Source organism: Nylanderia fulva, unplaced genomic scaffold (genome assembly GCF_048542155.1).
Source record: "Nylanderia fulva isolate GAGA-0341 unplaced genomic scaffold, ASM4854215v1 Scaffold758, whole genome shotgun sequence".
Lineage (NCBI taxonomy): Eukaryota > Metazoa > Arthropoda > Insecta > Hymenoptera > Formicidae > Nylanderia > Nylanderia fulva.
Window position 1 is genome coordinate 27,793 of NW_028190871.1, and position 12,043 is coordinate 39,835.

Sequence of the window (12,043 nt, forward strand, 5' to 3'; positions counted from 1 at the left end):
CAGATGGAACCAGTAAATTTCCATGAATATTCACACAAGGAGGAGATAGACGGGGCACACAATTTGTACTATAAGTATATAGACGTCAGAGTTTAGTGCTGAAAAAAAATTTATCCCAAACGGCATAATCGATAGGATTAGGCATGTGCGAGTGAAGAGAAGATGTTTCAATATAAATGTTTGGGAAATTCGCGGGGAGGGAGAGTGTCCCAGAGGAAAAATAACAAGCGTTGCTCGCGGTAGGATGAAAGTTCGCTGCCCTAGCACGAATTAGTATTGAATGTTAATTGTGACGAAAGACTTATAGTCGCGGAGCGATTAATATAAGTGAGGGGGGTGATCCGAGTCGCGATACGATGTCCCCGGTAGTGAGAGGAACAGCGCACAAACACTGACGCAAACAGTCAGCCTCGAATAGCGGTCGCCATCATGTTCAATTCAAAGGTTCAAAGAAAATTCATCAGACGTTACTGGGCGACGGGACGAGAGGAAATAATAATAATGAGTTTCTATTTTTTATTACACTTAATAATAAATAAATTAATTAAAACTACCTCAATTATTTATTTATTTAAATCGTTAAATTTTAGGTATCGTACGACCTGTCGCACGCGTCACAAGAAACCGGTTACGTGTACTGGAGAACCGCCCCGTATCACTAAGATTAATGCTAAATAGAAGACGACGAGCGGATTCTTCGTCGGAGCCCAGACCTTCGCGTAAGTTTTAACATCATAAATTATATCGTGTTGTTAGAAAACATAATATTAAACAAGAAATTTTTTAATAAAATGTTATACGTTCCAGGTCGTGCACGTATCGTGTTAACGCCGGAGCTGAAACATCCGGTTATTGATTTAGCCGAAAGTGACAATGACGTGGAAGAAGTGCGGGTTCGCGAAGTAAGTCTGTTCGATGAGGCGGGCATATTTACTCCGCTTGAAAGTAAGTAAGAAAAATACTACAGTGATATATCAACACAAAAGATTTTTTAGTTATGTAAAATACTAATAATATATAACTGATGAATATTAGATGGCGTGGCGAATGAAAACGTGGTCGTAGAGGAGCGAGAACAGGAGAAGGAAATCGACGAGGAAATAAACTTGATTTCGGAAGATGAAGAGGAGGTGAAGGTGGAGAAGGGGGTGGAGGAGGAGAAGGAGGAGGAAGGGGTGAGGGAGGTAGAGGAGAAAAATGAAAAGTTGGAAGAAGAAATAGAGCAAACGGAAGATAAAGAAGAAGAGCCGGAAGATCAAGAAGAACAAACAGCAGATGAAGAAGAAGAAAAAGAAAAAGTGGGAGATGAAAATAACGCTACGTTTTTTGAAGAAAAAGAAGAAGAAAATAGCGGGGCGATGGCTGAGGAAGGTAATAATTGCATATTTTATACTTAATCTTCTCCTACGTTTATGTTGCGGATGAGAGAGAGAGAGAGAGAGAGTGTGTATGTGTGTGAGTGCATGTACGCATGCAGTGTGGAAAAGTGATATTTTTCACTATCAAATTCGGCGCGTCAATTTGCGCTAATCGCCAGGCACCAATCGCGCTGCGCGCGTTTCGCGCGCCAAACGCCTTCGGCTGTCGCCAGCCCGCTTATGCGGGCTGGCCAAACAAAACAGAAAAGGCAAAACAGTTTTGTCCTCCGACACTCGAGAGGATTCCACATCATTACATTGCAAAATTACAAGTTCGGTAATTTTACATTGGAATCTTCTCGAAGGTCGGCAGGATAAAACTGTTTTCCCGCGCGTCCTATTCTCACTCGCTTTGTCGCAGCTCGCACGCACAGACCGAGAGTTTTCTTCGTTACGCTTTTTACAAAGTTCCGTGGTATCGCACTTCTCGCGAATACTTTATTCTTTGTCGATTGCACTTCTTGCAATCCGTGTATTTTTTATCACGCCACCTGTGCGCGACTCTCATCTCTTGTATATAGTGAAAAATACAATGCCGTTTTCATTAACATTGTCTCCTTTTTTTTTGGTGTCGTGCTGTGCTCCTTAGGTAATATCAATATTCACTCGCACACCGGTTCGCACTCCGCGTTGCCGCGAATTCGCACAGTTTAAATTTTTTGTTTATTTTAATTAAATAAAATTTTATTAGGAATTTCTTTCTCTCCTAAAATCGTTCCCGAAGTTTCATATTCACCGGAGTATTAACCCTGGCAGAGTGATACAAATGACCCGGTAAAAGAATATTAAAACGTAAGTGAACTTAGCATAATTATTAATAACAACAATTTTGCATTATTATTAGGTCCTTGAATAAGTTCTCGCTGTTTTTTTGTTAAAAAAAACATTTATTTAAAATATAAGGCTTACAATAACTTTACTCAAAGTATTGTCCGTCGCCCGATCTTGATCAAGCAATGATCTCCAATTCTTCGTCTTCAAACTTTGTCGGTGCTCCAGAACGTTCTTTATCTTCAAGGTCAAAGTCATTATTTTTAAAGCGCCTAAACCAGTCTCTGCATGTCGTATTCGACAGAGCATTGTCACCATATGTTTCAACAAGAATTCTGTGTGCTTCAGCTGCAGATTTCTTTTGAATAAAGCAGTGCAATAAAATTCCCCGCAAAAACACTTTATTTGGCACAAAAGTAGACATTTTCGCAATAGGTAATTAAACACGTGGTTGACACTGTGGTAAACTGTATCTACTAGAATTTGAGGTTACATATAGTACTACTTAGCTGATGCGTTTCCGTACGAAATTCCATGCACAGAGTGCCGCTACGCAATCTTTTAAGAAACAGCGAGAACTTATTCAAGGACCTAATAATAAAAATTTAAACGTAAGAAAGTAATATTTTATTAAATATTTTATTTCGTTAATATAATTTTTTATTTCTCACAGTACAGAGCGGCGGGGGAAGGAACGTCGAAATACAGCAAGAAGAAGATTCTCAAACCTGGAGCGGTGAGGAAACTCCCGCCAATGCCAAAAAGCGACAATTAGCGGCTACAGGACAAGAGAAAGAAGAAGAAGAAGAAGCGGAGGAAGAAGTAGCGAGACAGAATCAAGAGATAGATGATAATTGTAGATATATAATAATACGATCAATTAAAATAATATTAATCAAAATTAATATTGGTCGCTAGTGGTGAAAATAAGCTTAAAAAACTTGACTTCGACGTAACTAGCACATTTTATTTGATTATTTCACGACGTTTCGACCATTTGGTTGTGGTCCTTTTCAAGTGAAATTTCTACAACATAATATTACACAATAGTTTTTAACATACGAAAACTCATTTAAGTGTTAAATTAATAAAATAAATATAAATTTTATAAACATACCCAACTGTTAAGAAACCGGATTCAAATGTTAAAAATGGTTGGACTTTTGTAAATACTATTAAAAATACAAGAGTTAATGACGATGACGTAATGATTTCCTTAGATGTTTGTTCGTTGTTTACAAATATTCCAAAAGATTTAGTTTTTTCTGCAATTGAAAGTCGTTGGAGTGACACAAGTCTAAAAACTAAATTTAATTTGCAACAGTTTCTATACGCTATTGATGTAATACTTACTTCAACTAGTTTTCAATTTAACGAGCAGTATTATGAACAGATTTATGGAAGCCCTATGGGATCCCCTCTATCACCGATATCAGCTGACTTGGTAATGGATGACTTGGAAATAAATTGTTTAAATTCTTTAAGTTTTAAAGTTCAGACTTTTTATAGATATGTGGACGACATTTTTGTTATTTTACCTAGCTCTGAAATAAAAGAAATTTTAAGTACATTTAATAATTATCATGAACGTTTAAAATTTACACATGAAATAGAGACCAATTTTTCTATTAATTTTTTAAATTCTACAGTTATCCGCAATGGGAATAAATTGACAACTAATTGGTTTAGGACCTACATGTTCTGGCAGATACATCAATTTTCTTTCGAGTCATCCTATTAAGTACAAAATTAATACGATTTACAATTTAGTAGACCATGCAATTTTACTTTCTAACGAATAATTTCATAATACGAATATTGAGATTGTAAAGAACATTTTAATTAATAATTGTTTTCCGGATCATATTATTAATAAGTATGTAAATATGTTCAGAAGTAAGTTGACCCCAGGTCAAGAACTTTATTATTTGTTCAAAGAGAATGAAGAAGTAGGTCGATAATTTGAAATTCTATAATTTTTGAGTTAATCCGGCACGGGGCAGCACGCACTGAACCTACACGCCGCGCTTCAAGCGTTCGATTATCGAATCGATCGGGGATGAACTGCCTCGTCATCGAACCTGGGCTTTCGCTCCTTGCACGGCTTTGCGATTAGTCACATGTGGGTTTTCCGTCGCGATTCTAATTGTTCGTAGTTCGTTTGATTAATAAAAAAATAATCAGATTGATATTCTGCTGTGATTCAGTGATAAGTGAGATGTGAAATACGTTCACTTTGACATTCGCTAATTAACGGTAGCAACAAGGTGCGCCGTTATATACGCGACATAAAATTTGCGCTCAAAACATTGTTAACGAAGCGGAATTCAGTGATTTGGGACCAGAATTCACGCAATGGTGAAATATCAAGGTGCCGAAGTCCGATTGTTTCCACGAACGTAATAATTGTATACATGAGGCTCGCGCGTGTTCGCTTGGCACGCGTAGATCACGTGAGTTGGAGCGCGCAGATCACGTGATCAGTCATCTGGGACTGATACCTGATGTCGTGATTGTGTTTGCGTTCCTTTTTTTTCATCCCTTCGAGCCCGTGGTGCTCAACGCACTGTAACATTTATGTGATCAGTGATTCTTCATGTTAATTGAAACATTTCGGTTCGCGATTTAATATCGCATTCGCCGCAATCGGCAACGTGTACGAAATCTTAATGTGAGATTTCGAACGATTCGATACACGAGTTTCGAGCGTGTTCATCGTAACTAGCAATTGTTATGCAACAAATAGTTTTTCGGTGGTGTCCATGCAACACATGCTAGATACCATATAGTGAGACATTTCGGACTGCTTAACAACCACGTCGTACGTGTTTTCGCGGTGACTATTTTATTCGTTAATAGATAAAGATTTTATGTAAAGGTTTCAAATTAATTTGCGTTTATGTACATTGTGACTCTCGGACAAATTTAGTTAATAAATGGATTGTTTTTGTGTAATTTGTGCATATAATTCCGTATTCTGGTTCTCGATTCGGCACGTGGCTTAAATCGTTACCCATCCTGCGCACCAATCGGAGCGCGTCCACCCTCCTTAAGATACAGTCCACTTTGAATCTTCCTGTGCAATCTATACACGAGACGGATATCGACGATCGGATTTACAACCCGATTGTCAGGATCCGTAGCTTCGTGCGTGAGCGTTCAACGTCAGCAATCGAGCGTACACGCAAACATTTTGGTCCTTCGAGCCGGATAGGAGAGTAATGACGAATCGAGAACACTGAATTAAGGACACCAGTGATATTTAAGTGCAGCGTGATTCGAGATACAATCAGTCAAGTAATCGCGTTTAAGTAGACAATCGTGTTAGTGACATATTCATAAACAACTATAGTGTCAAAATGGAAGACGCTCTTGCAAATCAGCAAACTATCTTCCACTCAATTGCTCGAGCTCTCGACAATTTCAAAAAGATTGGTCGTTCTAATTTGACGGCCGCAAGGGTTCGCTCACGGATTGCGACTTTACAAGCTCAATGGACTCAAGGCGTGCACAATCACACCATTCTGCTTCAACTTGTTCCAGAGGATGATCAAGGGTCAATTAATTATTTCAAGAAGAATCAATTCGACCTTCACGAAGATCTCTATCAATCAGCCCTGGATCATATGAACGAATGTCTAGAAGACCTGGTTCCTGTCGTAAGTCGAGATACATCCCTCGAAACTTCTTTTGCGCAAATGGACGCATCGTCATTCTCGTTAAAGCATCTCCCTCCTATTAAATTACCGCCTTTTTCTGGAAAAAACGAGGATTGGGAGACCTTTCGCGACCGTTTTCAGTCGTTGATTATAGATAACAAAGAATTGTCAAATTTCACTCGTATGCATTTTTTGATCTCTAGTTTGACAGGTCCGGCCCGCGATGCGATATCAGGAATCAAAGTAACCGCCGAAAATTTTAAGGTCGCGTGGAAAGCGTTAACCACGCGTTTCGAGAACAAACGACGGTTGATCGAAGTACATGTGTCGACCTTATATCATCTTCCAAAGATGACTCGCGAATCAGCGTCAGAACTTCACGAGTTGCGAGATAAAACGGAACAAGCGTTAGCGACATTGAAACGTCTTGATCGTACAGCAGAGGATATTGTAAGCGATATATTAGTATACTTCATTTCACAAAAGTTTGATTCTGCTACGCGTCGAGCGTGGAAATTGAAGAGTAGCGATAACGAAAATCCTCCAACGTACAAAGACTTGATACGTTTCATATCTTCGCGCGCTATAGCGCTTGAGGAACTCCATCCTCACGAACACGATAAAACGAAGTCACATTCGAGAGTGACAAGCGCCACCGCAACTGCGTCAGTTAATTTGTCATGTCCAATTTGTAAACAATCTCACTTTCTCTCTAAGTGTCAACAATTTCTTTCAATGAGCACGGATCAACGACGCGAATTGATAAAGAAACTTAAGCGATGTTTCAATTGCTTAAGCGATAAGCACGTAGCACTTAATTGTCAGAGTAAATTCACGTGTCGCAAATGTAGCAAGCGGCATCACACAATGATCCACGTTGACTCGGGCTCATTGCAACAAACAACGAGCATTCCTGCGTCATCGAGTTCGCAGAATGTTACTAATATATCAAGTGTCACAGCGCTTTCAGCGGTCACGTTAACTACATCACCGACTCCTGTGGTGTTGTCTACGGCAACGGTGAAAATACATTCGCTTTCTGGACGTTCCTTAACTGTCAGAGCCTTACTTGACGGTGGTTCAGAACTCACATTTCTTACGGAACGCGTAGCGCAAATTTTACGCTTACCTCGTATGCAAACATTTACTTCAACTTCGGGGATTAGCTGTGCAGATACCGGTACATGCCGATCTGCCGCGTTAATTAATATTTCGCCTCGCGATAAACCTGAGCCAACCTTCACCACGGTAGCTTACATCATGAGAGCATTGACGAAGTATGCTCCCAGACACGCTTCGTCATTACGTGACTGGAAACACATCTCCAACTTGACCTTAGCGGATGACGATCCGACTGGATCAACTCCTATTGACCTCATTATTGGAGCTGATTTGTATAGCAAGGTTCTTGTCAATATACGCAATGGACCCATAGGTCAACCAGACGCTATACAATCGCATTTCGGGTGGATTCTATCTGGACCTACGTCAATCCCTAATCATGTCATACAAAACACCCATGTAGTCGGCTCTACTTTGGTTTCATCGCATGTCGGAGCCCAACCTCAAGGCTCACCATTACCCAGTTCACAACAAAGGTATCATGCAGTTGCTCACTGCTGCTCCCTGGAACGGCAATTATGTAAGTTTTGGGAGGTTGAAGAAACTCCTCAACATGTTCATGCGTCCATAGAAGATAAACAATGCGAGGATCACTTTCAACGCACGCATACTAGAACAGCAGATGGCAGATATGTCGTGCGACTCCCTTTTAAAGAGGGCCCGCCTATTAAAATAGGCGACTCTCGCAGCATAGCTGAACGCCGACTTTCGTCGCTAATGCGTAAATTTGCTCGTCAACCCACACTTGCACAAGAATATTTGGACTTCATGCGCGAATATGAGCAATTAAATCATATGAAGCAAGTCGCTCCTTTGCATTCAAATAATGTTCAAGCGACCTATATACCTCATCATCCAGTCATCAAGGAGACAAGTTCGACAACCCGTTTAAGAGTCGTGTTCGACGCCTCCTGCCTCACATCCAATGGAACGTCTCTCAACTTTCACATGTACACCGGCCCAAAATTGCAGTCCGATCTACAAGCAGTTATATTGCGCTGGAGGCAATATAAATATGTATATTCTGCGGACATCGCTAAAATGTATCGCCAAATATTAATCGATCCTAGAGATAGAGACTACCAACGGATACTGTGGGTCGACCACAACTCAACTATACAGGAATATCAACTCCTTACCGTTACTTACGGCACTGCGTCAGCACCGTTTCTTGCTCTTCGAGTAATCCAACAATTGAACTGTGACGAGGGAGATTCATTTCCGTTAGCCTCTCCCATCCTAAGAGAAAACATCTACGTCGATGATGTATTATTTGGTGCAGACGATATCACACTGTTAAAGCAAGCTCGCACTCAACTTTGTAATTTGCTGAACCGTGGTGGTTTCGATCTCCGGAAATGGGCCAGTAACCACTCAGAATTGCTTTCAGATATTCAGCCTGACAATCATGGATTGGCTTACGCAAAAAATTTGGAGACTGATGACAGTCTAAAAATCCTCGGTATTGTCTGGAACCCGAAACATGACTGCTTTCAGTTTCAAATTACATTATCTGAAACTGTTCCTAACACCAAACGAGCAATTCTATCAACAATAGCAAGATTATTCGACCCGCTCGGGTGGGTCACACCTGCGATTTTAAAGGCGAAAACTCTCATGCAGCAATTATGGCGACACCGTATCGGATGGGACGACATTATTCCGGACGAAATCTTATCATCCTGGAAGTCTATCTACGAGTCATTACCCTATCTACGAAAAATTCAACTGAGTCGCTGGACAGGTTTTGAGTCCGGAACGGCAACTGTGGAATTACACGGGTTCGCGGACGCATCCACAATCGCTTACGCAGCAGTGGTGTTTTTACGCGTGACATCCTCCTCTGGGAAAATTACGGTCTCGCTCATTGCTGGGCGATCTAAAGTCGCGTCTCTTAAACCAATGACGGTTCCTCGCCTCGAACTTTCTGCTGCCGTTCTGCTAGTTCGCTTGATTGACTTTATCAAGCAGTCACTTCATTTAAGCGACATTGCGATTCATTGTTGGACAGACTCTACTGTAGTTCTCGCATGGCTCAAGAAGCACCCCTCAAATTGGAAAACTTTCGTAGCTCATAGAGTAGCCGAAATTCAGACACGATTACCAACCGGTAGTTGGCATCACGTAAACACCAGTGAAAACCCCGCAGACTGTGCTTCGCGCGGATTACTCGGCCGAGATTTGATATCCATCAACCTATGGTGGCATGGGCCGTCATGGTTGCATCTTCATTCTGATGAGTGGCCTCATCAAATTCTATCAGAGCACCACGAAACTCAGTTGGAACTGAAGGCATGTGAAGCTCATCAAAACAGTACTCGTGAAGACTGGAGTCTTGCTGCACGGTATTCATGGTGGCCAAAATTGATACGCGTCACTGCATATATATACCGATTCATAAACAAATGTCAACGGAAGCACGCGGCAGATCACAAAGATCACGTCCGGTCCCACGCCATTACAGCATTTGAGTACATGCAGTCTCGTAACTTTTGGTTGCATATGATTCAAGCAGAAGTGTTCAAGCAAGAACTTTACTTACTCAAGTCAAACAAGAGGTTATCAAGAAACAGCGCTCTGATATCATTAAATCCATTCCTAGACGCAAATGGTCTACTCCGCGTTGGCGGAAGATTGGAGCATTCTCATCTACCATTTCAATCCAAACATCCAGTTCTACTAGCTGATCATCCAATTACTACAATGCTCATTCGCTACACGCACATAGCCTCTCTGCACGCCGGTCTTCAGTCTACCCTGTCTAAAATTCGCCAAGAATTTTGGATTATAAAATCTAGGCCTTTAGTTAAATCAGTTATCTACAGGTGCGTTCGATGCACGCGAGAAAGAGCTCAGGTAGCCAATCAGTTAATGGGTCAACTCCCATCAACTCGAGTCTCAACGCCAACGAGGGCGTTTTTGCACAGCGGCATCGATTATGCCGGTCCAGTGCTCATTCGAGCCTCTGCTGGTCGAGGAATCACCTCACGAAAGGCTTACATAGCCGTTTTCATATGTTTGGCAACTCGAGCCATTCATCTCGAGTTGGTCAGCGATTATTCAACGCCAGCATTTTTGAACGCATTTCAACGATTTTGCGCCAGACGAGGCTTGCCAGCAGTTATGTATTCGGATAACGGTACAACATTCACAGGAGCCGATAAAGAGTTATCCCGCGCGTATCGGGATGCTCAACGCAATACGGATTTTCTCAATTTAATCGCAACAGATAGGATCACTTGGAGTTTCATCCCGCCTCATGCTCCTCATTTTGGAGGACTATGGGAGGCAGGAGTGAAGAGTGTCAAACACCACCTTCGTCGAATTGTAAGCTCACACGCATTGACATTTGAGGAGTTCACGACAGTGTTGTGCAAAATTGAGGCTATCCTCAACTCAAGGCCGCTTTCTCCACTCAATGATACTCCAGATGACTACGAGTTCCTGACCCCAGGTCACCTTTTGATTGGGACTGCCATTACTACGAATCCGGAACCTTCCGTTCTACAATTGAACGAAAACAGATTGTCGCGATGGCAATTACTCAGACAGATTACGGAGCGTTTTTGGAAGCAGTGGCAGTCAGATTATGTCAATACTCTTCAACAAAGATCAAAGTGGCGTCGAGAAACGCCTCCGATTCAGGTTGGCTCAATGGTTTTGATTCAAAACCCCCTTCTCCCACCGTGTAAATGGGAATTAGGGCGAGTTATTCATTGTCATCCGGGCTCTGACGGGTTAACTCGAGTCGTCTCAGTTAAAACAGCGACGTCCGAATACAAGCGACCAATAACTAAATTGTGCCTACTACCTATCGATATTAACTTAATCGATCAACTGTCGGAACGTAAGACAGGTACTGCGGAAAACCCAACTCCATAATGCGCATGCAACGTCTCAATCGTTCGCATAATTAGGACAAGTCAAGTCCTTCGTAGTTAGTTAAGGCGGGCGGCGCTCAATATCCTTGACTACTCAAGACCACTCGCGTCGCGTTAATGTAAGTTTAGTAAGAATCTATGTCTTAATATTGTTATTCAATCATGTAAGCAACCAAATGCCTGTTATTGTTCAATATGTAATCACTGAATCTCACTCGAAAAATCATTAAGCGATTAACGTTTTATTTTTTTTCTTTTTTTTCTTTATGTAACAAAAAAAACAAACCCAAACATGGGGTAAGTTCTTTAGTTACTGTAAGACATTTCGAAATCTTTATTTCGAGGCGGGCGGTATGTTCAGAAGTAAGTTGACCCCAGGTCAAGAACTTTATTATTTGTTCAAAGAGAATGAAGAAGTAGGTCGATAATTTGAAATTCTATAATTTTTGAGTTAATCCGGCACGGGGCAGCACGCACTGAACCTACACGCCGCGCTTCAAGCGTTCGATTATCGAATCGATCGGGGATGAACTGCCTCGTCATCGAACCTGGGCTTTCGCTCCTTGCACGGCTTTGCGATTAGTCACATGTGGGTTTTCCGTCGCGATTCTAATTGTTCGTAGTTCGTTTGATTAATAAAAAAATAATCAGATTGATATTCTGCTGTGATTCAGTGATAAGTGAGATGTGAAATACGTTCACTTTGACATTCGCTAATTAACGGTAGCAACAAGGTGCGCCGTTATATACGCGACATAAAGTTTGCGCTCAAAACATTGTTAACGAAGCGGAATTCAGTGATTTGGGACCAGAATTCACGCAATGGTGAAATATCAAGGTGCCGAAGTCCGATTGTTTCCACGAACGTAATAATTGTATACATGAGGCTCGCGCGTGTTCGCTTGGCACGCGTAGATCACGTGAGTTGGAGCGCGCAGATCACGTGATCAGTCATCTGGGACTGATACCTGATGTCGTGATTGTGTTTGCGTTCCTTTTTTTTCATCCCTTCGAGCCCGTGGTGCTCAACGCACTGTAACATTTATGTGATCAGTGATTCTTCATGTTAATTGAAACATTTCGGTTCGCGATTTAATATCGCATTCGCCGCAATCGGCAACGTGTACGAAATCTTAATGTGAGATTTCGAACGATTCGATACACGAGTTTCGAGCGTGTTCATCGTAACTAG

At 41.5% G+C, this 12,043-nt stretch overlaps 1 protein-coding gene across 1 annotated transcript; it reads left to right on the plus strand.

The window, feature by feature from the left end:
- The first annotated feature begins 5,548 nt into the window (after nt 1-5,548).
- On the plus strand, nt 5,549-10,852 carry LOC146720165 (uncharacterized). Its single transcript, XM_085488987.1, has one exon. The coding sequence runs from the start codon at nt 5,549-5,551 to the stop codon at nt 10,850-10,852; it is 5,304 nt and encodes a 1,767-aa protein (XP_085345113.1).
- The last annotated feature ends 1,191 nt before the right edge of the window (nt 10,853-12,043 follow it).